This window comes from Phocoena phocoena, chromosome 7, assembly GCF_963924675.1.
Source record: "Phocoena phocoena chromosome 7, mPhoPho1.1, whole genome shotgun sequence".
Taxonomy (NCBI): Eukaryota; Metazoa; Chordata; class Mammalia; order Artiodactyla; family Phocoenidae; genus Phocoena; species Phocoena phocoena.
In genome coordinates this window covers 109,031,336-109,059,318 of record NC_089225.1, presented here as the reverse complement: position 1 = coordinate 109,059,318, position 27,983 = coordinate 109,031,336, and the positions used below count along the sequence as shown (strand labels likewise).

Here is a 27,983-nt window from a genome sequence, read left to right as displayed (position 1 = left end):
CCCTCTTTAAGGCTGAGTGGGACAAAGGCCACATGATCTCCATGGCCCAGGCACCTGGCACAGAACCGATGTTATACATCTATGTGATGAACCCCTCACTGGTCTGACATTCACCATTGACACTACTTGGTGAATAACAGACCAGGAAGCTACTCCCCTAACTAAAACTGAATAATGAACTAAAAGCAGAAAGAATCCTGTTCTTTTCATTCACGGAAAGGGCCAGGTGCTGAGACAGACACAATCTCCACTCTCCAGAGCTTATGGTCTGGAAGAAGAGGAAGCTACCACTGTGAAGGGGGCCCACGGGGTCTCTGTGCACAGTGGGGAGGGCACGAGGACCACTCGGGCGAAGGATGCTGCTGGACTCCTTAGAGGGCGAGAGGAACGGGGAGGAGACGGTCGAGATAGGACGGGTAATGCCAACAGAGGGGTGGCATTTGCAAAATGTCAGGTACGACAGATCACCCTGTTTAGGGATGGACAGGTGGGATGCCTGCCAGGGACAGGTAGCAGGGGTGAAGCCTGAAGGCGTTTTCAAAGCCCAGGTCGATGGCCTTGGAGGAAGCTGAGGAGGCTGAAATTTACCTTGAACACTATGGGGAAATACTGAAATCCTTCCAGAATTTTAAGCAGAGACATGACATTTCAGAAACACCACTATGGCCACAGTGTAGAAGCTGGTATAGAGGAGGACGTCGCTGTACACCTGAAGACCAGATGACCACTCATGGCTCAGCCCCTTGGATGCGTGATGTCCCCAAAGGCACACGGCCCCCCACCCAGCCTCACTCAACGGGAGGCCACTGACCGACAAAGAAAGATGACCCTCGTCTACAATCCTGGTGCCCCTCAGGACTCTATATGACAACTATCTTCTGATTCTTTTTTTCTAAATTATGGAAGTGATATGTGATCATTGTGTTGAGTGAAATATACACTTGCCTTTTAAACATTTCTTGTTTTTTACTGTCAGAAAATAAGATATTGCCATAAATATAAGGCTGCACTGAGCTTCTTATATTTAACAAAATGTCATCTTTCCAAGTCAATAAATACAGATCTCAGCTTTTCTTTTTAGGGGCTGCATAACATTCCATGGTATGGATACGACATGCTTTGTTTTACCATCCCCTTATTGATAGGCATCAAACAATGATCTAATAAACGTTTTTTGCCTCAATATCTTTAGGAAAGATTCCCAGACATGAAGGAGTTGTGCCAAAGGTTTGCATATTTTTTAATAGCTATTTTCAGATCACTTTCCCAAAAGTGGGAGACAATTCACATTCCCAGAGCAGTGCCCATTTCCCAGCATCATCTCCAGCACTTCTTATGATGTCTCTTCACCTGAGGGATCCTAAACCAACACCTCGTTGTTGGTTTCAGCTGACCTTTCCTACCCATGAGGTTGAGCCCCTTCCCCTACAGTTAGTGGCCATTTGAATTTCTCTGAATTGCATTCCTCTGCCCATTTTCTACTGGCTCATCTTTCTCTCACCGATTTGCAGGAGCTCTTTCTATAGTAAGAATGAGAAGCCTTTGTTCACCTTAGGCAAACATTGCCCCCAGTCTATCATTTACCACATGACTTCATCTGAGGTATCCTGTTTAAGGAAATTAAATGTGTTTTTCTTGTCCTTCACAGTTTCGCAGTTTCTGGTTTCAACTATGGTTTTTCTTTCACTCCAAAGTTTAACAAGTAATTTTTTTTAATTTGTATTTTGTTTCTAAACTGCTTGCCCGTCTATGCCAGGATTCATGTACCCAGAATAACCCCCTACCTCACAACAACAGCATAAAATTAAGGTACCCCCACTGTACCCACCACATGGGGTTCTTTGAAACGCTCCTAAGAAAGACAAAGGGGCAAGATAAACATGACTTTCTAAATGGATTACAGAGAATGGCCAAAAGCAAAAAAAATGTGTCAGTCGCCATCGTGTTCTCACGCCAACCTCATTAGACATGAGCCCCAAAGGACAGTCGCTCTCCTGACTCTGCTCTCTTGATTTGTACTTAAACTAAATATTTTAAAGCAGCAGCTAACTAAAAGCTGAGTCCCTTAAGCCCTAGAATCCATCCCACGGAGTCCACAGAAAATGAGAACCTGGGAGCCGAGGTGAGCCACAGTCATTGGCTCAGCCACAGTCAGGCCGGCATCTCGGCGCTCCGGGGAGGTTGCTAAATGGACACTAAACATGCAGTCTGAACGTGCTGGAGGGGGTTACAGGCACCTGTCTTTGGGGTCCAAAAACTTATGTTACAGCTTATAGGACTCGCTATATCTTAATATAGTCCCTTCAAGACCTCTCCCCGCCCCAGACCACCAATCCCCTATCATAAGACCTCTATCATAAGCTCCTCAAGGGTGGACCTTTGCTGCTTCACTCCTGATTCCCCCAGCCCCGCCTGGCACGCGGCCCGGCACGGTGCGGACCCCCAGCCGGTGCATGGCCAAGCACATACCCGAACATGGCGACCAGCAGGTTGACCAGCAGGATGTTGGTGGAGAGCATGTAGATGCACACCAGCGGGATGGTGATCCACTCGGGGAAGCGGGGCAAGTTGTGTTCGTCCAGCTCCACGCACAGGGGCTTGGACTCATTCCCAGTGAAGGTGCAGTGGGAGAAGTCGTACGTGGTACCTGAGGATACAACAACAGACAGGCAACGTGAGGACCCTCTGGAGGGGGCAGTGCTAAAGCACCACAAAGGTGTGATGATCAATGAGCAATGTGCTGGGCATTGTTCCAAGGCACTCTATCACGGGTAAGCCTCAGAATCATGGGTAAGCCTCAGAATCATGGGTAAGTCTCAGAATCATGGGTAAGTCTCAGAATCATGGGTAAGTCTCAGAATCATGGATAAGCCTCAGAATCATGGGTAAGCCTCAGAATCATGGGTAAGCCTCAGAATCAGGCGTTCATCTACTCATTAAGTATTTATTGACTGAATAATAGTGCATTGAAATAATGCCATTTGCAGCAATATGGATGGACCTAGAGATTGTCATACTGAGTGAAGTAAGTTAAAAAGACAAAGGCAAATATCATATGATATTGCTTATATGTGGAACCAAAAAATAATGGTACAAATGAGCTTATTTACAAAACAGAAATAAAGTCACAGGTGTAGAAAACAAACTTATGGTTACCAGGGGGAAATGGGGGGATACCTTAGGACTGACATATACACACTACTATATATAAAATAGTTAACTAATAAGGACCTACTGTATAGCACAGAGAACTCTACTCAATACTATGCAATGACCAACCTAAAAAAGAGTGAACATATGTATAACTGATTCACTTTACTGTACGCCTGAAACTAACACAACATTGTAAATCAACTAGACTTCAATAAAAAATTTTTAAGTATTTATTGAGCAGCTACTATGAGCCAGGACTTCACTAGGATGGAAGATAAAAAGGAAGGCAAGGTAAACATGGTCTTTGCCCTCAGGGAGCTTCCAACCTCTTTGGAAGAATAGGCAGATGATTGACCACACAAGTTGAACATTTCAGCCCCTGAGAAGTGCTAAGAAGGACACGTACAGTGTGCTCCGTGGGCACACACTGAGGCACCTCATCTGAGAACGGTTCCACAGGAAGGAAGTGTCTCTGAACTGAGGACAGAAGGATGAGTAGGAGCCAGCTAAATGAATGGGGAGAGATGGGGTGCCTAGAGCATCTGGAGAGGGAACAGCACGTGCAAAGGCCCTGTGGTAGGGGGACTGGAAAGGTCTGTTGAAATGAGAGAACAGCATGTGCAGTTAGCATGTTAACTTTTTTATCTTTATACTAAAAGCAACGGATAGCCGTTAGTCTGCTTGATGCAGAGGTGTGACACATCAGATTCTCTCTATTCAAGGATCACTCTGGCTGCAGCACAGATCACAAGGAGCCGGAGGGAGACGTGAGGAGGTTCTGCCTAAGAGCCACGTGGGCAGGGGGTAAGGATGGCTTAGGGTAGTGGTGATGGGGATGGTAAAAAGTGGCTGGGTTTCAAAGACATTTAGGGGATAAAATCAACAAAACTAGCTGATGAACTGGAGGTGGGGGAGGAAGTCATAGGAGGCATCAAGGACATGACATCGAGGCTTCTGCTTTGCACATCTGTGCGACCGGTGGTGACAGATCCTAGAATGGGGACTTGCAGAAGGTCTGAGTCTGGAAGGGAGGGTGGAGAGGTGTGTCTGGGAATCTCAGAGAAGGCAATGGATGTGAGTGTCTGGCCCTCCGGGAGTCGCTCCGGGCTACAGACCCTCATCCGAGCGTGTGAGTTTGAGTTCAATCCCGCCGGTCGGTGAGACGCCCAGCAGAAAAGTCGGTGCTACACCCATTTTTACCTGCAATGGAACTGAGAGGCAGAGATGCCAAGCTGCATCCCAGGGCACACAGCACACACGTGGCTGGACCAGGATTTGAACCCCACCTGCCACTGGCTCTTTAGGTTACTGTGAGCTGTCCCTCACAGGACTAAAACCACGGACACGTAAGGTTGCCGTGAGGACAACACACACTCCCTTTACGTAAAATGGTAAGTACAGTGTGCAGACGGGAAATCATAATAACAAGGTGCCTTCCCATCGTTGCACGGAAAAGAGCTGTTTCTAAGGTCTTGGAAGAGGCTGCAGCAAAAGAGGCCAGAAGGACCACACAAGGCCACGGAGCTAATTGAGGAAACACCAAGGAGCTGAGAAATGAGAGCACAGGGCCAGGCAAACATCGGGGTGGGTTTCCCGTGGCAGGCAGAACATGACAAGCTCAGGCTACTGTCAGCATCACAGAGATGCTTTAGACAGTTTATCCAGTTTGCACATGCCCAACACTTTCCTTATGTCAACTGGGTGTGGCCAAATCCATGCCATCTCTGCCACCATTAACCTGCCTCTGAAAGATAGCTGGCAGAAGGCTAATGCTGGAAGTTTAAATTCCAGGTTGCAGTGCAAAATTTTTCAATATTGCACTTTTTGAAATAAACGAGCACCCCGTCACTGTTGCATAGGACAGACTCGCAACACTCGTTTCTAAACCAGTGAGGCTCCTTGCTTTCATCGGCCACGTTGCTGTTGGAAATATGAGAAACACTCTTTTTAAAAAGGTTTAAAAATTGCAGGCTGAAATGTTGGGAACAAGCTTACAAGGTGGACGTAAGATCCTGCTCAGGAGAAAGACATGGCTTTGAGGGTTACCGTCCCCTGCCTGGTGTTGGCCAGATCCCAGCCGCCTCTGCTCCTAAGACAGTCCCCAGGGTCAGAGTGGGGAGCCTCAGAGGCTGGTTCTAGAAGCATCTGCCACCTCCCAGCTGTCCCCCGCCCAGGCCACGTCAGGCTTACTGTCCACGTCGCTGGGCACTTGGCCGAACATGGCCAGGTAGGGCTCATAGATGACCGAGCGGAAGATCCACCTCCAGCGATGCTCATTCTGCCTGAGGATCCCTTGCCTGGCCACGCCGAAGGCCACCATCCACACGGCAAAGAGGAACAGGAAGAAGAACACGTCTATCAGCTGTCACGGGAGGACACGAGAGTGGAGTCAGGACTGCACCAGGGCGGCCTGTCCACTCCGCTGACCACGGAGAAGGACAGAGGCTCTGGGACCCTGGAACCTAAGGTGCCCAGCATTTGATCACTAATTTTTAAAAATGGCCATCATCACCCTTGGGTCTCGGGGCATCTCCTTCCCGGCACTAAAACTGACGGATGCATCTTTCCTTGCAGGTCCCCAAACCAGAGCAGCAGCAGAGACTTTCTGAATGAGACCAGCCTGGGAGCAGAAGAGGGATCCAACTCTGGACCCCCCTCCTCCTCTCCAGCTCACGTTCTGCAGACCCCTAAGCTATTGCCTTAGTTTTTTTTTTTCTTAAGGAAAATAAAAGCTCTCCTTTTTAGACAAGAATGCACCGCTTTATCTTTTTTAATGTTTTGCACACATAGCATGACTTCATGGTGACTTGATGCCCCAGATATGCTTTGAATTAAAACCACAAACTCAAGAAGCTCAGCATTGGAAAGGAACCTCCAGATGAGCTCATCCAAACGCCCATCTGATTTAAAGACAGAAACACGGGAGGTTTGGGTCACGTGGAAAACAAGCTGAGAGAAGCAACATCGTCAGTGTGTATCTTTCTGTTATTTGTCCCCAGGGAACGGGGCTGGGAGTGCTTTCCCGAAGTCTGTATCGCATGGTTGTAAGATTAAAGTTCCAGTCCACGCTATGCTTCTAGCTCACTGCATGTCTCCAGACAAACATATTAACCCTCTTGAACCTGACTGTCCACATCTGTAAAATGGGTATAAAAGTCCCTCTCCCGCCTAGGCTCCTAGTGAGTTGTTAAGACTCAAGTGAAAGCACTTGGAAACATGTAAAATCTAGAGATCTTTCTTAGCAACGCACTGAGTCATGCTGTTTGCTCCTAACAGCCATCTTTTGTTCAATTTTAACCTGGAAGAGGGGTCCCTGATGAAAACACATCAAGAAAGTAAACCCTACTGATTGTGAAATGCAGCCATCACTCTATGCACAAAATCCTCCTCTCAACAATGAAAGGAACGCTGGATGCAGTTAGAAGAAGGACAACTAACTACAAATATTCTTCATTCTTACCATCCTCTGCAACATTATAATCTTGGGTCCTAAATTCCTGCTGACCGTGAAAATGTGAATCAACCTTAGCGTGAATATAATGTAATCCAGGCAAAAAATCACTCGTCCGGAGTACAGCGAGGTTTTGTTAGAAGGGTAAAGCCTGTGGAAACAAGAGGAAAGAAACTGTGAGATGCTGACAAAATATTTCAATGTTTTGCTTTTTATCATTTTTATTTATTTCTGGATTTTATTTGCTATTTTTTTTTAATTTTATTGAAGTACAGTTGATTTACAATCAAAGTTTTGCTTTTAAAAATAACCAAACGTGAAGAAACAGCCAAAAGCCTGGGAACTGAGAGTAAGTGGAAATAGACCAGGGACATCACCGGCCCCTCAGCCACTGAAAACCAAAGGCCACGTCCAAAGGCCCTCATGGACTCCAGGAGAGGCAGGACACTTTAGTCCTTCATCCCAAATACTCCTGCAGGACCCAGTCCCGACATCGCTAACTTCCTGGCTCACAGGCCTCTACAATGACCCCGGCCACTTGGCACTTGACCCTGCCAGGTTCCCCCCAGTGAAACTTACCTCGTTTGCACCAGATCATCTGATTAGCTAACCACCTGCTGGCGTGTTCACTGAAAGCCATATGTGCTTTCTAACTGGAATGCTCTAGCAATCACATCCAACCGTGATTCAAATGCTGGGCCTTTAATAACCAAAGAGACCTACTGTATAGCACAGGAAACACTGCTCAACGTTATGTGGCAGCCTGGATGGGAGGGGAGTTTGGGGGAGAATGGATACATGTAAATGTATGGCTGCGTCGGTTTGCTGGGCGCCTGAAACTATGACGACACTGTTAATCGGCTATACTCCAATATAAAATAAAAACTTAAAAAAAAAAAATGCTGGGCCTTTAACCCAAGTAGAAAGGGAGGGTGTTTTTGGAGGAGGAAACTGAGCTCTTACCCCATTCATATTGTAGAGCGAGCACTCACTGTAAAGAATCTCATTCTGGGGAGGTGAGAATATTAATGGTCAGGCTTCTCTGCTCCAATAGACCACGAGCTTCACCTTGAAGCTCTTTGGGAAAGGCGGACCGGAAGGGAGCATGGCTGGACACGGGGGCCAAGGTTTGTATGCACCCCAATTTCCCTATCACGTGGCGTCATGTTGCTTTTTGCCTTCGACAGTACTTTTCAACTGGTTTTTCTAATCCTCAGGGATTGAGGAACTCTTGTAGCTGGGAGGGCAGTCTCCAGAACCAACATTTAAGTTGAAGTTAAGTGTATGTTAGAAGATTCTATGGCCCCAAACGAAAACACTGTGTTATATTTAACACCCTCATCATTCTCTCCTCGATTTCTAATTCTCTCCCCAAGTTCTATAAGCACAAAGAGAAAAACCATGAAGAACCCTTTTTCAATTACAGATCACCAGGAGGGGGGAAGAGAGGAGACCCAGCTTTATGCCAACCAAGCTGTGTCTCTAAGAGGCAGAGACAATGGGCGTTTGTAATGATCTCTAAATGGGGGTGGGGAGGGCACATGGCAACAGGGCAGCCCCAGCCTGGCTCAGCCTCGGGCCATATGATGGGAAGAACCGGCACCGTTGCAGTAAGAAAACATTTTTTAAAAGGAATAGCAGCCTCTTTTCTGAATGGGATTCCAGAGCTAGGCTATATTCATAAAATAACGGGACCACAGTTCATCCTCTCTCTCTTATCTTGGGCTTCAAACGTCTTTCCTCCGCCTTTCCACCCAAGAGAATCCCAAAACACCTGAAACTTGAAAACGTGGTGAGGACTACTTACCGAAATACGATCCCTGCTATGAAATAAAAGAGCCCAAGCGTATCCATGATGTTCCACAGGTCGGTAAAATAATTCACCCCATTCATGTACCACTGCAGCACAGAGAGGGACAGAGAGAGGACACAGCAGCTTGGAAACATCAACTGCTTCTGGCTTCATTCTTGCTCACAAATTTCTTTCCATATCCTTTTTGAGCCCATGATGCACCAAGTACGCCCTGCAACTGCCCTGTGCTGTTCCAGGGGGATTGGAAAGTAGGTTGCATGCTTGCTGTGCTGTTATTCATGTGTTGCTAACAAAGTCAAGATAAAAAGGCTCGTGGATCCCAACTGTTTTTAAAGAGAAACGTGCAGAGAGCGAGTACAACCTGTGTGGGCAAAGGTGGAACGCCCCTCCCCATGGCTGCCACGTACAGTGGTGTAGGCTGTGCACTGCACAATTCTAGAGGGTGTTATCCATACTGCCGTCATCACAGATTTGTGTGTTTACTGTAAAAATTTTCTGGCACGTGGCAATAAAGCATCTTATTAAAGAAACTTTTTTAAAAGTTTTAAAAACTTTTTTGCTTTTTGCACACAGGTGCTGTGTGTGGCAGCTAGGAGGACAGACGTGGTCACAGAAATGACCGACAGGAAGAGTGTGCCACAAATCAAGAGTGATCCTTCCATCATGATTTGTATATATCGGTCATGATTTCTCAGAAGAAGGCATGTCAGGAAAACACTGAAAGAGGGATAAGATTAACCATTAGAAGGTTGCATCTGGACAGCCTCTCTGGCAATCCATACATTGGATTTGAGGGATTCCAGGGTGGTCATCTAACCCTTTCATTCATCCATCCACTCAAAACATATTTACTGAGAATCCACGGGATTGCAAACACCTGTGCTGGGCTCCTGGGACACAGAGACATCATCGGACTGGGGGTGATGTCGACACTCAAGGAATCTACTGGCCCACAGCAAAGACAGACGTTAAACATGTTTAAAATGAAATGTGATAAGGGTGGGAGGGGAGGTAAGATCAAAGGTCCAAGTGAGCTCAGATGAGGAAACCACTAGACTTGTGCACGGCAGGAAAACAACAGCAAAGATGTGTCATCAAAGGAACGTGCACTTTTCAAATCTACTAAATGAACCACCAACATGGGTCCACCTGCTGTTAAGATATGGTACTTCCTATTCTGCACCTGAAACCAGGGCCTAAGAAAAAGCAGCAAACGAACTTGCCCTTAGGCAGAAAGCCAGCAAGTGATGGGTCTTAGGGCTCTGAAATGTGGTTTCCTCTCTCCAGCATCACCCTGCTTCTTTAGAACCGCCCCCCCCCCCACACAGTGATCCCACAATCTTAGACTTGGATTTAAGAAACATCATCGGTTTCTCAACAAGTCTTTCTTTTCACTCATTTATAAATGCAAACAGCAACTTTAGTGGACAAAGGGGTGAGGGCGTTGTGAAATCAAGTACCAAGGAAATATTAAAATCCCCCAGGTGTGAGCAGCCCAATTTGACCATGTTCTCCTGTGGGATGGCTGAACTCCTGGGCTCAGAAATCCAGTCAGGATCCCTAACTGTCCATTTGGGTGGTCCCAGTGAAACTGATCACCACCCACCAAGAGCCATTTGCAAGATGACACCTGCCACCTGCTTCCCTCTTTGAAACCCTGGCCTGAGAGGCAGGTAGGCACAGGGCAACAGGGCAGCCCCAGCCTGGCTCAGCCTCGGGCCACATGACAGGAAGAACCGTAAGTAGATCCAGTCTGGGGTTGGGAAGCACCGTTGCAGTAAGAAGACATTTTTAAAAAGGAACAGCCGCCTCTTTTCTGAATGGAATTCCAGCGATTGGCTATATTCATAAAATACCGGGAGTGTATTTCATCCTATCTCTCAGGATTTGGGGATTCAAGGGCCTCAAGACTGAACGTGCCCTCCACGAAGGGCCGCTGGGACTTACCTCACTTTAAATAAACATTCACAGTCTGTTTAATAGACCTAAGAGCTATTTAGCAACTATGTTTGCACTTATTGATTGCCTTGGTTAAAAATTCCAATTAACATAGCAACCTCTGTCTCCTGGGCAAGGGGACACAGGGAGACACTGACAAGCATGCATTTGACACCCAGACACTATCTGAAGCAGGTAACATCCTGCCTGGTTTTGCTTTTTGCTAACAAGTGTGAATTAGCTTAATTAAAACAGTACCAGGCCGGCAGAGCTGATTGAGGAAACCAACCACATGAAGGATTCCAAAGGCCTGAGTCTGCAGACCCGAAAGGGAAACAGCGACCCCAAGTGTCAGAGTCCGGTAATGACAGGAATCAGCAAGGCTGTGCTGTGGAGACGGGGCTCACAGACCACACAGGCAGAGCTGCTCCCTGCCAGCAGGGGTGGCCTTGACCCCATGCTCCTGACCTTAAGCACAGGCACGTCCCTCACCATCGCCTTAATATGCAGGACTGCTGAATTCAAACTGCCCCTGACGCAGACGTACAGAATGGACTTGAGGACACGGGGAGGGGGAAGGGGAAGCTGGGACGAAGTGAGAGAGTGGCATGGACATATATGCCCTACCAAATGTAAAACAGACAGCTAGTGGGAAGCAGCTGCATAGCACAGGGAGATCAGCTCTGTGCTTTGTGAGCACCTAGAGGGGTGGGATAGGGAGGGTGGGAGGGAGACGCAAGAGGGAGGGGATATGGGGACATATGTATATGTATAGCTCATTCACTTTGTTATACAGCAACAACTAACACACCATTGTAAAGCAATTATACCCCAATAAAGATGTTAAAAAAAACACTGCCCCTTCAAAAATAACTTTTACAAAGAAACAGAGGACACACCTGGACAAAGCTATACATCCCTAATACCACCCATTATGAAGGTAGAACAGCTGGGACTCAGCCAGACCCTGTGGGCATCACATCAGGCCTGGGGAGTAACTGGGAAGCACATCAGAAACCCAGAACCTCCCCCTGAGGCTCCTACCCACCGTCTGCCCCCACTTAGTGTCCCTGCTCTGTGTCTCTCCTGAGCAAAGCTCCACACACTCCACCTGCCGGGGGGCCCCTCTCCGTGCAAAAATGCACCTGTCCTGAGTCTCCTTCCTGCATGACCCGAATAAGGGATGAGCAGTTAAATGTACATGAGAATCTGAAGGGAGATGCTTGTGACGTAAGGACTCCAAATTTTACTATCCCAGGTCCTCTAGGCCAACCTCCCCGTCAACTCAAGACTCGCTCATTCAGTGCTACTGGCGGCGCTCACCTCTTCTCCCTGAAAGCTCCCAGAAAAGACCCTGCCGGTCATCGCTAGCTGGTAGAAAGTCCATGAGGACAGAGGTATCTGCCTGTTTGGTTCATCGCTGTATCCCCAGGGTCTAAGACACTGCTTGTGGTAGGTGCTCAATAAATATTTGTTGAAAGAAAGACTGCGTGAATGAAGTGCTTGCCTTAAGCCAGGATGACTCTCCCTGCATCCTCCTTCCAGGCCAAGCTCTGCCCCTAGAGCAACCCAGGATAAGTCGTCTCTCTAGACCTCATGCTCCTTTAGATTCCTGGAGGACACAAACGACGTTTGGACTCTGTGACTTTCATGCAGCCGGGAGGCAGGGTCAGGAACGGGACGAGGAGAGAAATGCTGGGAGCGTGAGTGAGGGGCAGCCAGCAGCAGGAAAAGGACTTTACTTTTTACCAACCATTCCAAGAAGCTGCCAACAGCACCCTCTGCTCAAAAGGGTATGTCTGAGCCCCCCCTGCCAGCTTCCTCCCCACGTGCCCAGTGCTGGCTTCACGGTTCCCCCCTTACTCTCGGTCACGGCACATCTCTGGGGTTGAATCAGGAAGACCCCGCCTTGTCAATTCGGTTTTTAAAAAAAGATACGTGCACTTGCCAGAAACGTGACAACGCCCGCTCCTGTGCTAGGCCCTGAGGATCAAATGTGAATAAGAAACAAACATCTGCATGAAGTCATTTCCATGCCACCCAATTCTGGGCAAGAGCAGAGTATGTGTGAGGAGCTGGAACGCCCCGGTGGAGCTGGTGCCGGACGAGAGGGGCAAGGCTTGCAGGTAGGACACCCCGTCCTCTTGCTCCCCTCGGTAACTTCACGGTTATATGTAGGTCAAGTCACTATGCTGTATACCTTGAAAGTATACAGTGCTATATGTCAATAACATCTCAATAAGCTGAAAAAAATAACCACTTGCAGTAGGAAACATGCCCATTTAAGGATGGGGAACCAGAAGGTCGAAGACATTAAGTAAGTTACTACCATGCTATTTGCAGTTCCTGCTGGTTTTTCCCTTTCTCTCTCTCTCTCCCTCTCCCTCTCCCTCTCCCTCTCCCTCTCCCTTTCCCTCTCTCGCTCTCGCTCTCATGCTCTCTCTCTCTCTCTCTCTCTCTCCACTTATTTGTGCTCATGACTTATTTGCCCCACTGGACCTCCCCGTCCACAGAGGATGAGAGGTCTGCTGGTCTCTCAAACAGGATGAGATGCAGGGCTTTCCCCCCGCAGTCAAACAAGCCCCTCCAAACTCACCCTTTCATCCTCTTCCTCTGCAAAAGCCAAACTTTCTCTCTGATGTGCCTTTGAAAGGTGGTCAACCACGCCCGGGAGCACAGCAAAGGAAGGGAGTCAGGGCCCCAGCACCCGACTAGTCTAGGAGGGAACACGTGCGACCCCGTGCAGCGCCAGCTCCCATGACAACGTAACTTGGGAGCTTCCTAATTTAAAAGCTCTTGGTTAACTTTCTCACAACGGCCAGGGCCCATTCTCGTTTTAACTGCTGATTCTCCTTCCATCTTCCTCTGCTTCTCTCCAGCAGGATATTTTCACACCCTGGCTGCTGATACACATAAGTCAAAAAAAAGAACGAGAGAACTAGCAAGTAAAAGAAGACCTCTGAGACTATATGGAAGGGGCTGTGGGTTGAATTGCATCCCCTCCAGATTCATACATTGAAGTGCTACCCCCCAGCACCTCAGGATGTGACCTTGTTTGGAAGTAGGGTCCTTGCAGATGTAATTAGTTAAGATGAGGTCATACTGGAGCAGGATGGGCCCCTGATCCAATGTGATTAGTGTCCTTATGACAAGGGGAGATTTGGACAGAGACATTCACACAGGGAGAATTTGGTGTGAGCAAGAGGTCAGGGATTGAGCAATGCATCTACAGCCAAGGAACAGCAGCAGCAGAGATGGCCAGCAAATCTCCAGAAACTGGGGACAGGCCTGGAACAGGTTCTCCCTCACATCCTCAGAAGGAACCAACCTTGCCCACAGCTTGATCTCAGACTTCTGGCTTTCAGAACAATGAGATGATGAACTTGTGTTGTTTAAGCCGTCCAGCTGCTGGTGCTTCATCATGGCAGCCCTAGCCCTAGCCCTAGCGAGCTAATACAGAAGTGCCCTGGACTGAACTGTGACCACTTGAGCCAATGCCTGGGGCACCCATGAGGCTGATCTGAAGTCACAGAAACCCTCTGCACGTCAGCAGGACCAGGTCCTGGGGGAGATTTGCTGGTAGACAGAAAGCCGGATAATCTTGCATGCTCAACAATCTCCAGCCTGCGTCTGCACCTCCCACCTACTAGGCAAGCAAAGGCAGATCCAGGGCACTGGTACCAGGACTCCTGCCACCCCTTGTGCCCATGGCAGACACTTCTAATTCACTAAGATGTTCTCCTGCTGAAAATAGAGGCTCAGAATCTTTCTTAACCCAGGGCTCCTAGAAGCCACCAAAAAAAAAGAATCTATGAGAGTTAGCATGATAGTCGAAACAATTTAGGAATCCTATTCCAGGCAGCAACTCTGTGGGGTCCAGAACAGCATCCTTTGCCCCTCCAAATATCTGGTATCACTTGGCACAGTACCTTGTACACTGTAAGCACCTAGGCCATACGTATTGAATGGATATGTTTTTCGGTTTGGGCTCATATGGGACAAGAGTGACAGCAACAGCAGTTCTCAAATATTTTGTAAACTACCATCTTAAAAGGATTTTCTGGGATGACTTTTCATGATGGTGTAGGGACAGCACTGACCTTCACCATCGACATTTATTCATTCAACAATTATTAACTGAGCACCTGCTACATGCCAGGCCTGGGCTAAGTTCGGATTAAGGGTGGGAAGAGGATGCCAAACAATGCAGATCCCAAGAAACTAGAGAAAACACCATGAATAAATGAACTCCCTGAAATTCACAAGGACAAATATGAATTTCCGACATTGTCAATCTGACATGCTGGGCATTGAGATGCTCTTAGCTGGAAAGTCCTTCCAATTCCCCTGCCACTCATGGTGCTGCCTACCCTAGTGACAGTAATGACAGGATCACAAATGGCTCCTGATGACGGGAGTGGGTTTAAAAGTCCAAGGTCAACCTGCTCTTTGAACACATTCCCGAGTAATTCATCTGCACCAATTAACATTAATTAGAGAGCAAAGCTTGGGCTTGGGGCTAGGAGATCTCATGGAAGAGCGTCTTCATGTTCATGGGTGGCCACCAAATGAGAACATTTATTTGGGGGAAATAATGACTTTGGAACTTGAGGAGCAACTTCTGCTCCCCTTTGGCATTAGGAAGATGCCGCTCACTGAGGAAAGGAGGGGAGGCCCCACGTCGGGGCTGACCTACCTGTCTCACTTCATCACAGAACAGGACAAAGACCAGCGCGTAGAGGACCAGCTCCGGGGGTTGCGGCACAGGGTGGAAATCCATGAGCAGCACGTAGGCAAAGAGCAGGAGGAAGGCGATATAGAAGACCACGTTCCAGGAGAAGACCACAAACGGGGAGGTGAAGAAGGCCACGTAGTACCACAGGAGCTTCCTGTGCTTGTCGAGGGGCTTCTTCCTGGACCGAGGAGGGACAGCACTGTCACCATCCTGGCCAACATCACTGCGTGGGCTACACCTCTCCTTCCGAACACCGATGAACATAGACCCACAGCTGGGCCAGGGACAGGTGGTGTCCAAATTGGGCTCTAAGTTTGACCCAGCCAAAATTCAGCCTCGGCATTTCATGCTTAACAGATCCAAATTCTGCCTCAGATATTGAAGACATGAGCCCACTTCTACCTCACACAGATGCTTGTACACACACACAGGTGCTTGTACACACACACAGATACATGCACACACACAGATGTATGTATACACACACTCACGCACGATTATGTGCCTTGGTTTCATACCTAAATGATACAAAGCCACAGCCCACCAAGGGTATAATAAACAGACACAGGATAATCTTCCAGTTCTTGGTGTCTCGGGAAATCTCTCCGTACCATTGCTTGGAAAGAAAATTCTACAGGAAACAGAGACAAAGGACACAGGTCCTTATTAATGCTATGACATGCTGGATGGTGTGCGACCTTTCTTCCCAGCCCTCAAACCTCTCCAAATAAATAACTCTCTGAATTGAGATCCTTATTCTTTTACATTAGTTACCTGGATTTTAAGGGGCTATGATTCAACCATATAAAATTCTGTTTGATTTTCAGTCCTTTTCTATGTTGTGTTCTGTGAACTTTAAAACAGAGGTTGTATGAGTCCAAATTCACTAAACCTATGAATTTTAACCAACTCTAATTCTTACTGCATAAGTTTAAACAGGCACCTCTGTAGCTCCTTTTCCCTGAAAGATCACAAATTCACACGACATCCAGTGCTACCTGCGGGGCCCCAAGGATTCATTTCTGGAGGCAGATAGGTGACACCTGTCAGGACACTGAAAGGAAGTCGGCAAGAGAGAGACCACTGGTGTCTCAACACCCATTTGAGCTAAAAAGGCATGGAGAAAAGCTCTCCCCAGAACATATCAGCTCCTGAAAGGTAGAACAGGGCCTCCCACGAAGGTAGGAATTAGAAATTCGTTTTGTCTCTGACAGCAGCACTGAAAGTCAACACAGAAGGGGGGGGCATAGGCTGGGTCACACGGAAGGACCCCGCGGCTCTCAGAAAAGATCGTATTGGGTATTTCCTGGTGATCCGGTGGTTAGGACTCCACACTTTCACTACCAAGGGTGTGGGTTCGATCCCTGGTCGGGGAACTAGGATCCCGCAAGCTGCACAGCACGGCCAAAAAAATACCCCACAAGAACAAAAATATCATGCCAATCAGAAGGCACCGGTGTGTCTCCGTGGCAGAGCAGGGGGGACCTGAGGCCTTCCCAGCACTGTCTGGAGGGCTGGGACCCGGGGACCCATCCATACCCCGGCGCATCCCTCCAGGAGAGGACGGCTCCTCCCGAGAGCCCTGCCCCGCTCTGCCTGGGCTTCTGGGGCCGCGCGTGTAGTTGGCTCTTGAGGGGCAGACCCAGGGAACCGCAAACTGCAGCTGGTGGGTAGGTGCTCGGATGGGCACCACCGGGACAGGCGGCATGAAGCTCCCAGAAGCCCCCAGAAGGCAACTTCTCCTTAGCATACCTGTGTCTGCTTCCTTCCCTTCTCTTCCCAGCCTCTCGGCCTCCACCCCCCTCACGCACCTCCCGGACTCACATCCAGCATAAACCACTTGCAGTCGAATCCCTGTCTGGCGGTCTGCCTCTGCGGGGCACACCGAGACAAGTAAGGTCCGGTCTTCCGCACTGTCCCGACCCTTCCAGGGTGATGAGCCCACAAGGCCATCGCCAAGCGGCACCACGAGGCCCTCGGTCACAGAAACCTCCCGCACTAGCTCGGCTTCCGTGGCCACCAGCGACATCTGAGCCCACACGTCAGCCTGCCCAGAGCAGCCACACTCCCTGGTCCCACGGGCCGGGCAGGGACACATTCCATAAACATCGCTGAACCGGCATCTGGTGGAAACCGTCGGGCCTGGTGAACTTGGACGGGAGCACGAGTCAACCTCCCCAGGGCCCAAAGCTCTGGGACACCTGCAAGAAGGGGTGTGGGGGCTAAGAAGCTGTGAGCAGAGCCATGAGCAGAGCGAGGCAGCCGTGGCAGCCGGCCGGGTCTCCCAGGCAACCCTGACCCCAGCACTGGCCTCCCTCCACCCCACTACGACACAGAGGCTACACCAGAACAACAGCAAGGCTCCCTGTGTGTCCCTTGTCATCCATGACCACACTCACTGAATCCACTTGGCTGCCGTAGCAAACGGATTCTTTTGTAAACACTGTGCCAGTTATTGGCTGCATGGAATAATGGGAAGTCCGTAAGGCAGGCAACCATCATGGGATCAAAACCCAGCCCTGCCACTTCCTAGCAACCTGGGGAACATTCCAGAACCTCTCCGAGCTCCTGAGTCCTCCTCAGTAAAATGGGATGATGTCGACCCGCACACGTGCTGTGAAGGTGAAGCGTGGTCGCGTGTACCAGGGCTACACAGACGAGTGTCAGTCCTTCCATCTCCTCCCCACCTTCCTCCCCTTCACACCAGACCCCTCCAGCTGGGATGGCGGGTGGAAAAAATCTCCCCTCTGAAACCTGAGATACCAGGTGCAAACTGCTGTTAATGTAATTTGGGGCAGGAAACGTCTACACTGGCTGAACCCACTTCATACTAGTTTCTCTGCTACCATTACTACTAGTAATAGCTCCAAGAGTAACAGCTACCATAAAGGGCTGGCCCCACTCACATATTATCTCATTGAATCCTCACAGCAACCCTTCCTTTACCCCCTATTATGTCCACTTTACAGATAAGGAAACTAAGGCTCAGAGAGTTCATGTAACCTGGCCCATCCCTAAACCTAATTAGAGATACACTGGATCCAGAGACTCAGCTGACGGAAAGGCCCATTTCTGGGCATGATGTTTGGTGACTGCATGTTGTTTACCTGGACCCCGGGCTGAGAGATGAAATGCTGGTCCGTGGCCTCCACCGCCAGCTCCAAACAGCTGCTTCCGCCCCAGGCTTCACAGGAATAGACCAGGAGCTGTTCCGCCAAGTCTTCGTCGCTGCTGTAACACTCCGTGAACAGCTCTAAGTGACATTGTCCCCAGAGAGAGGGAAACGGGAGGCAGGGCTGGCCAATACACAGAACTTTCCCCCACCCCCCACCCGGGCCCACCAGCCAAGCCCTGACTTTCATGAAAGCCTGGCTGTGAGCATCCTGGATTATAAAAGGCAAACAGAACACCAGAACAATGTAATTCTCTACTGAAAAAAGGGACCTTCTTTGGGCACCCCGCACACAGCACAGCGCCTCCTGGCAGCAGGTGTCCAGAAATGCCCACTGAATTGAGCTGCAGTGAACATGAGGAATGCCCTCTTTGGTGGGGTTCAGCCACTGGGGAGGGGATCCAGACCCTGAGCCCCCCTCCATCTCATTTACCTCTGTGCTTTTTTGGTGAGGTTCTTTGCGGTTAAGGCACAGTGCAAAAAAAAAAAAAAAAAAAGCCAAAATGACGTAATAAAAATCACTGGCCCAGGGCTTCCCTGGTGGCTCAGTGGTTAAGAATCCGCCTGCCAGCGCAGAGGACAAGGATTTGAGCCCTGGTCCGGGAAGATCCCACATGCCGCGGAGCAACTAGGCCCGCGTGCCACAATTACTGAGCCTGCACGCCTAGAGCCCATGAGCCACAACTACTGAAGCCCATGTGCTACAATTACTGAGCCCGCGTGCCTAGCCTGTGCTCCGCAGCAAGAGAAGGCACCGCAGTGAGAAGCCCTCACACCACAACGAAGTGTAGCCCCTGCTCGCCGCGACTAGAGAAAGCCCACGCACAGCAACGAAGACCCAACGCAGCCAAAAATAAAATAAATAAAAATTTTTTTAAAAAAACTTAAAAAAAACCCAACAACACTGGCCTACTGCACTGAGGGTGTGCTTATATTTTGAGACCTTATGACAAACAGATTGGTGTGTAGCTCCTCAGAGAAAATCCTTTAAAAGTCGAAATGCTCGGAGCCATTGCCCAGCTGAAGTCAATCCAAAAACAACGTAATACCTTGAGATTTTTAATATAGTAGAAGAAATAATCAGACACCTTTTCCCCAACACAGAGAGGCTAAATGCATGAACATTTCTTCATTAGATCAGACAACAGACAAACATGCCTGCATTTTGCAACGTGCCACCTTGCAAACTGAAAACCCCCCAGTGGAAAGAAGAAAACTGAGCTGGCCTAAAATTCTCTGTTGCTGTGAGGCAACTGGTCCTGGATTTCTCACAGTCCCGCGGGGTCCGGGCCCTCTGAGCAGGGGCAATGGCAAGCCGTGTCAAGGGCAGGTGAACAGCGAACAGAGGACAGATGTTTCAGGAGTGTCACACTCAGTGGGGCCTCTGCGCTCTTCAGTTCCAGGTGATGAGAAACATCGCCCTGGAGGGGAGCTGGGCAGCTCGCCTGTTGCCTTGGGTTATAGAAGCTCTGAGCCTCCTAAGTTTGTGGAGATGTGGGACCACCAACACCAGCCCTTATTCACGTGACCTCGTGGGGAATCGAGGCACGGGGACCAACCCAAGATGCTGCTCTGGCTGCTGCCTTTGCCATTAGTAGTAAACCATCTGTGTCCCTAACCCAGGGGTCTGGGGTCTCCTGTCAGTATATGTATAGGAAGCTGGCAGGCTAACCTGTTAGCTTGCACATCAGGTAAAACCTCACACGTGTCAAGGTTTCTGAATAGCATCCCCAAAACAAAACACCCCAAGGCTTCCCTATGGTGCTGAGTTACTTAGACCTGGCCTGGGTGTGGCCCTGGGCAGCTGTGGGATGAGAGAGCCTATATTTCACCACCTTCATTCTTGGAAAAGTCAGTAAATGCCACGTGGTGTGGCTGTGCCGGCCACGGCTCCCGTTCCCAGAGGCTTACCCACTGCTCGGGTCTCGTACTCGTTTGCCAATTCCTCGGACTCCCCTGCAGCATTGATGTCATTCTTCACCTTGGCCAGAGTCTTCAGAAGCTTGCTGGCTCCCAAGGCTGCCAGAGTACAGCCCCTGGTCTTCCAGAGGGGTGAGAATGTCACAGTTAATTCGTAAGCCCTTGCAGTCGAGTCAACATCAAAGTCAGGCAAGCACAGATTGATGGCAAAAGCAGGAAGTGGTAAAAATCTGAACTGTTCATAATGATTCCCAGTAAAATTTGCAATGTGCACCAAGAGTCTTGAACCTGAATATACTCACAGTCTTGAACACGGAATTAACATACAAAAAAAAATCAAGATAAATGCATCACTAATGATTAGAAAAATGCAAATCAAAACTACAATGAGGTATCACCTCACACCAGTCAGAATGGCCATCTCCAAAAAATCTACAAATCATAAATGCTGGAGAGGGTGTGGAGAAAAGGGAACCCTTTTGCACTGTTGGTGGGAATGTAAATTGATACAGCCACTATGGAGAACAGTATGGAGGTTCCTTAACAAACTAAAAATAGAACTGCCATATGACACAGAAATCTCACTACTGGGCATATACCCTGAGAAAACCATAATTCAAAAGGATACATGTACCCCAACGTTCATTGCAGCACTATTTACAATAGCCAGGACATGGAAACAACCTAAATGTCCAATGATAGATGAATGGATAAAGAAGATGTGGTACATATATACAATGGAATATTACTCAGCCTTAAAAAGGAACGAAACTGGATCACTTGTAGAGATGTGGATGGACCTATAGAGTCGGTCATACAGAGTGATGTAAGCCAGAAAAAAAAAAAAACAAATATTGTACATGCATATATGTGGAATCTAGAAAAAATGGTACAGATGAACCTATTTGTAGGGCAGGAATAGGGACACAGACGTAGAGAACAGACATGTGGACACAGGGGTGGGACGGGAGGGTGGGACAGATTGGGAGATCAGGTTTGACGTAAGTACACTACCATGTGTAAAATAGATAGCTAGTGGGAACCTGCTGTATAGCACTGGGAGCTCAGCTCAGTGCCCTGTGATGACCTAGATGGGGGGGAAGGTGGGGAAGGGGGGGAGGGAGGTCTAAGAGGGAGGGGATATAGGTATGCATATAGCTGATCCACTTCATTGTACAGCAGAAACTAACACAACATTGTAAAGCAATTATACTCCAATAAAAAAAACAAGACAAATGCAGGAGAAGTTGATAGTTAGACACGGCAATGGGAAGCCTGATGACCCACCATCATGCTGTAACAGCTCAGAGGGGGAAACTGGTCAAGGACACGAACACTGACAGTTATAGTTAGTGAGAGTGTGTGTGTGAATCGATAGTCAATACCTAATCTTAGGCTCTAAAAACAGAGAATGCAGCTTCTTTTCAACTGCTCATAAATCATTTATAAAAATCATTATGTGTGGAATCACAAAGAAAAGTCTCAATCATCTCCTAAAGCAGGCTTTGTACAGGCCCTACTTCCTGCCTATAATGCAAGAAAGTTAGAAATTAATTTTAAACTTTAAAACCTCCTCCACTTGGAAGACAATCACACATCCACACAAACCTAAGAAGCAGGTGCCTCCTGGATTACCCACCAAGCCCAGAACTTTCCAGGGACCTCCCCTCCCAAACACACCCCTGTTCACATGGAAACACGCACAACCATATCCACCGACATCAAATATCCCGCTTTAGATTAGGTATGCGAGGTTTGAAAGGGTCAGAACGACCACAACCAAGCATACATCTGCCACAGACTTGGACATTTACCTGCTCCCAAATGGCTTTGGAAAGTTCCTTCTTGTTCTGAAGAATGGCCCAGATGAAGAGTGCCTGCAGGGGGTGCCGAGTAATAGGAGACACGTCCTGGGAGGGATTAGAGCAGGGGGTCAGCACATGCAGATGGAGCACCACTTTGGCAGACACACTAGTGTAAGAATGAAGACAGGGTCAGGATGCCCTAGGAGAGTGCCCCATGTTTGGAGGGCTCTGTAACTTGGCGTCTGAATCCATTTTCACAGAACAGTGATGTGAGTTTCAACAGAATCTTTGATCTATCATAAAAGACAACGTACAAGTAGACGGAAAGGTATAAAGGGTGAAAAAATGGGCTGACAGCAATTTTAAAACTGAATGACTTCTGAACGGCTGAAGAGAAGTTCTTCTCATCATAGAAATCTCTTTCTCATCTAGAGAAATCGTTCTAACTAAATTCTAACTTTCCAATAGTTGAAGTTCAATTATCACAATGTAAAACTAAAGTTATTTCTTTGGAGCGTTATTCAAAGTTACAATTCCTAATACATCAACTAAGAATCCCAGCTCCCATTCAGCCTCCCATATCTTCCAAGGGAACCTTTTCAAATAGAACTCTATGTATATATTCCTTTTAATCTTCCCTACAGGTTTTACCAGTATCCAAAATGTTTCTGGCATAGTTATGGATACTGTGGAGAGTTTTAACATAAATAGCATCCAACAAACAGCTTTTTAAACATTTCCAATTCCTTCAAACACCTAGCTCATTTAGATTTTTGCAACACACATGTAATAAAATTCTAAAACTATAAAAGATCATGACCTAGTTTGAGTTTTCCCAGAAGCAATCAAGCATTTGAGACAAGTAGTTTATTTTGGACAAGATTCCAGGAAAACCACTAGGAAATTGAGGAAATGAGATTGGAAAAGAAAGGATCAACAAGTTGTCACGGTAAATAACCAGAGATTAATCCCACTAGGCAACCCTTGGAGCCAGTGTAGGACACAGGTCTCAGAATTATCTCCTCTGAGCAGGGGGGTTGCTGAGGTATTTATACACCAACTTCTGGCAGTCACTGGGCTCTGACCAGAGCAGACCTTCAGCAAAGAGTTGCAGGTGCTAGAAACTGGGCCTGCCTGTGCTTAAAATAGGAAATCTTGAGAGGATGTAAGTGGTACATCCACAACACCTTCTCAAATGGAAACCTGGATTATCTCTTTACAAAGATTCACTGCCCCTTTTATTCACAAAAGGAAACCTGGCGGTTTTCCTGTTCTTTGCGTAGGTAGCAGAGAACGATTTCAGGCAGATCATGTCCAAAAGGCTAAGACGTGATCAGGCAGCCAGTTATTTTTCCCCATTCCCTGCTAGATGCCTTCAGAAAGTGCGCTGCACCAAGCTTTGCAATTAGGAAATACTGCAATAACTAGTTGTAAAGATAGCACAAAGAATAAAGCAAGAAAATGCACCACTTGTTACCTCGCTAGGACTTGCTAGCTTAAATACAGGCAGTAGGAAAAAATAACAACCCCAACATGTTAACTACATGACAGCAATGAGGTAGGGAGTAGGAAAGATGGAAGTAGAGAGATGTTTTTTGAGGGAAGACTCAAGAGAGCAAAGAATTCAAGCAGACAACTGTGACAGTACACACATGGAACTCTACGTCTATCTCATCCCTGCTATTCCTGTCTTCCTTCCGGAAGCCTCTTCGGAAGTTAGCAACCAGTTTCCAGACGAACGTGAGGAGGGTGTCATTATAGGAATTCTTGGCAATCTGCAGGTTCCGATACACCAGGGTGCTGAAGTGATTGGAGAAGAGCTCGGTGAGGACGTCATTGGTGAGGAACTTCTGCAGGTTCAAGCCATTCTCCAGAAAGAGGCGGACAAACTTGGGTCTGTCCTTTATGAGAGCCATAAACATGACTTCCTGAAGGTCAGCAGACTGAGGAGAAAGAGCAGAGAGAGAATGCACAGCCTAAATCCAATCAAGAAAACAAGGCACCTTCTTTCTCAGACACATCGCATTTTCAACCATGAGGTAAATAAAATTTATCTTTTCAGTTGTAACACAATATTAGATTACAGCTCAAACATCGAGATGGGGGCAGCAGCAAGGTGGAATCTTTGAAATCAGCCAGATGTGAGCTTGGATGGGAATTGGTCTCTTGCTGTTGTAAAGTGGAGATAATGACACCCACATAAGGATGATGTTGAGGGACTTCCCTGGTGGTCCAGTGGTTAAGACTTTGCCTTCCAATACAGGGGGTGCGTGTTTGATCCCTGGTTGTGGAGATAGGATCCCACTTGCCTCGTGGCCAAAAGACCAAAACATAAAACAGAAACAATATTGTAACAAATTCAATAAAGACTTTAAAAATGGCCCACGTTGAATAAAAATCTAAAAAAAACAAATTACATTAAAAAAAGGGATGATGTTGATCAAGAATTGATCCCAGTGTCTGGCATAAAGGAAGCACTCGCTCCATTAGGGGGCAGGGGGCTCATGGTACAGCTCACACCATTTCTCTGAGGTCTACACTGGACACCAATTGTGACCTAACCACCAGCCAACTTTTCCTTCTGTGCCATGGGGTCGCCCCACTGCCCTTCCCATGCCATGAGGCAAATGCCTGGTCATGTTACATAACCATGAGTCACTGGAACACTTGACAGTGATACCTGGTTATTATTTATCTGTACCTCTACTGTCTGGGCTCCTGGTAATCCTTATCCCATAGAAGCTTATTAAGCATCTTAATAAAGATAATTAACGTGTACTTCAGACACAAACCCGTGGTCCACGGGCCACACCAGCTCTCAGATATGTTCTGATGGTCCTCCATACTATTTCTTACAAATTTTTTTTTTTTTTTTTTTTTTTGCGGTACACGGGCCTCTCGCTGTTGTGGCCTCTCCCGTTGCGGAGCACAGGCTCCGGACGTGCAGGCTCAGCGGCCATGACTCACGGGCCCAGCCGCTCCGCGGCACGTGGGATCTTCCCGGACCGGGGTACAAACCCGCATCCCCTGCATGGGCAGGCGGACTCTCAACCACTGCGCCACCAGGGAAGCCCTATTTCTTACAATTTGATTCAGTTGCCAACATTAAAAATTAGACAGTTCATAAAAATCCACATTGCCAGCATTAAAATCCAGATTCACAAGTAAATACCAGAAGCTCTGATAACACAGAGAACCGTCAGTTGGAGCCAACTGGGGCAGCTCCAGGAGCCTGGGCACTGTAGCCCTGAGCGCCCCCACTAGCCTCGCGGCGGCTCACCCAGCCCACTGTCCTCACTTTAATTGTCTGAGCCCTGGTTCAGGGGAATATCCCCTGCCAAGGGCAGCATTAGCGGTTTCTGTTTCTGTCTGATGTTGGTCTCTCCGGGATCACACATTGTCTGCAGAGCCAACTGCCAAGGGTCCCTTGAGTCCCCCCACTGTGGCTCCAGGTGGGATAGGTGCAAAAAGAGGTGGCTGCCCTGATACTCTGCACTGCTAACAAGCTCCCAGGTTACTCATGCTGCCCCGGGTCCAGGGACCACCCTTTGAGAGCCACTGGCATGTGGAGGAGAGAACAGCTTTGCAGTCAGACACACGTTTGTTTCCAAACCTTGGTTCTACCATTACCTTATGTGCGACCTCGAACAAGACTGTGTCTCAACCTCAGTTTGCTCGTCTGTAAAATAGGTGCTTGTGGGGATGAAATGAGATAACACAGGTCGAGATGCCTTCAGAGATTCAAGTTCGGAGCAGGCCCTCAAAAAACCATCAGAATGGCCCTCCTGTGGTACCCATGGAGCCCTGGCTTATTAACCAGCAAAATGAGATAATCCCTGTGATGGCTGGCATGACGGCCAAGCGAACTAGCACAGTGAAGCTGCTCTGTGCACTACAAAAGGTTATGCAAAGATCTTTAGTTATTTTTAAACAAAGACTTATATACGGCTTAATATGTGCCAGTGCTCTAAGTACTTTAGAAATACTATCTGATTTAAGCATCGCAACGCTCCAGTGAGGGAGCTGCCACTATTATTACCATCTCTGTTTTCAGATGAGCAGCGGTGTGCTGGTAAATACTTCACAACCAACACTCTGGAAGAAAATAATAAGCCCTGATTTGTAGTATTTGACCATTGCTGCAGTGTAAATGCTCCCAACATGGCCGGTCTTCGGCTACCATGTGACATCAGTGAATGCACAATTGGGACCCAACACAGAGTAGCAAGTACGGCGTTTCCAGAATGCAGATACGACAGACATAACCTCCAGGGTATAGATCAGAGTAAAGGTAGTAAAATAGTTAGAAAGGGACGAGTTTGATTATTTATTGCCTTTGTTTTTAATAAAATTTATTTAGTTCTAAGAGTATAGTATTTGATTTTTAATGACTGTATTTAACAACCGACTCAAAAAACCCTAAAAATTTTAGCAGTCAGCTCTTGCTAAAACCAGTATGAACTGACCCCTATTCACCACTGTACAAGGAAACTGAGGAAGGTTAAGTAACTTGCAGAGGTTAACTCATGCAGATGGGCCGGCTCCAGAGTCCATCCTCTCAACCATTATGTCCTTCACTCAACTACCTTTAGCGGAGTTAATAAAATTAAATGTACTATTCAATGCATGCCTGAGTTTATGTTTATTTGTACCATCTGATGTCACTTAAATAGAACATTTCACACACAGGCGTTCATTTCTGAATCAATTACCTAGATTTACAAACAGTTCTGTTTCCCCTCAACTAACTAAAGGCTTGCCGTGTGAGATAGGGTTCCTTATACAGCAAAGACCAAAGATAATGTTTGCTAGAGGAATAAATAATTTAAAACCCATAAGCCATGATTTTATTTGGATTATATTCTTAAAATTGATCACATGTAAGGATAACTGAAGTCTGCATCTTTGATTATACAACGACAGGCCTAAAAATGTTTTCACTGCCCACCAGTGACTGAAGAGCTTAAAACAGAGAAGCCTCCACCTTGCAGCTCCAAGTGTGATGGTTTATAATTGTTCCTACAAAACAGAGCTCCTAAGGCGGATCTCACTTTAGTCGTACCCAAAAGGATGCTGCTGGAAAATGCAGTCTTACAGCTCTCATCAAATTCAAAGTGAGAAAAGTCACTCTACTGGAAAAAAATACAGATTTTCTGGACATACAACTTCCATATTGGAGGTACTCGTTTGCCTGGGGGAGTCCTGATTTTCTAACTCTAAGATATTCATTGCATGTCTTTAATCAACTTGTTCTATTTTTCTCTTATGCGTCTCACTGCTGACAATTCTCTTATGAGAACTTGGCTAAGAAGGTGAGGCAGGGCACAAAATGAGTACCGCTGTCTGGATTTTTAGTTGAGTTATTTCTGATAAACCCCTTTCAATCATCCTGCACTTCGTTTCCCCACATTTCTGTCCATCAACTCCCAGGAGGAAATCTGCACCTCAACACCTCAATGGAGAATCACCTCTCATATCACGGCGGGAGAGCTATAAACTTTGGATGGTAATGGTGGATTGATGTTACCTTACATTAGTGTATTTATTTTTATTATCTCTTTGCAAGCAACCTACTAAGTCAATGTTATTGTCCCTACTACAGATGAGGAAAGTGAGCCTTGACGACACTGATGTACCAGGACAGGACAATCTTTTACAATATTCAAGGGCAAAGACCCTGTCAGAAATGGACCAGACCTGTCACTGGATAACCCAGGAGGGCTTCCTATGTACCTCCCACCGGCGGTCATTGGTGAAAATCTCATCACTGGCTAGGTCCAGCTGGTTCCACTCCAGCAGAAGCTTCAGCTGCCCATTCCAGTTATCCTTATCTTGTTCATTGGTGCTAAAGGCTGTAAGAGGACAGGGAAAAAAAATCAACTCACCAAACACCCAGAAACAAGAGAGTCAGAACCATTCCTTATGGCCAATTATCAGAGCCATTTATCAAAGGAGATTCTAAGCATGTTATCTTAGAATCAGACACTCAGAGCCGT

At 47.5% G+C, this 27,983-nt stretch overlaps 1 protein-coding gene across 1 annotated transcript in view; it reads right to left on the bottom strand.

Annotated features, from left to right (window-relative positions):
• TRPM8 (transient receptor potential cation channel subfamily M member 8) overlaps positions 1-27,983 on the bottom strand; it is an 87,768-nt gene that overhangs the window by 21,824 nt on the left and 37,961 nt on the right. The window contains exons 10-20 of the mRNA XM_065880784.1: positions 27,721-27,839; positions 23,640-23,930; positions 21,997-22,092; positions 20,174-20,303; positions 18,198-18,343; positions 15,609-15,721; positions 15,052-15,268; positions 8,412-8,503; positions 6,614-6,755; positions 5,344-5,515; positions 2,470-2,647 (exon numbers count right to left, since the gene is read on the bottom strand). Of these exons, the coding sequence (XP_065736856.1) occupies positions 2,470-2,647; positions 5,344-5,515; positions 6,614-6,755; positions 8,412-8,503; positions 15,052-15,268; positions 15,609-15,721; positions 18,198-18,343; positions 20,174-20,303; positions 21,997-22,092; positions 23,640-23,930; positions 27,721-27,839 (1,696 nt within the window). The remainder of the gene's footprint in view (positions 1-2,469; positions 2,648-5,343; positions 5,516-6,613; positions 6,756-8,411; positions 8,504-15,051; positions 15,269-15,608; positions 15,722-18,197; positions 18,344-20,173; positions 20,304-21,996; positions 22,093-23,639; positions 23,931-27,720; positions 27,840-27,983) is intronic.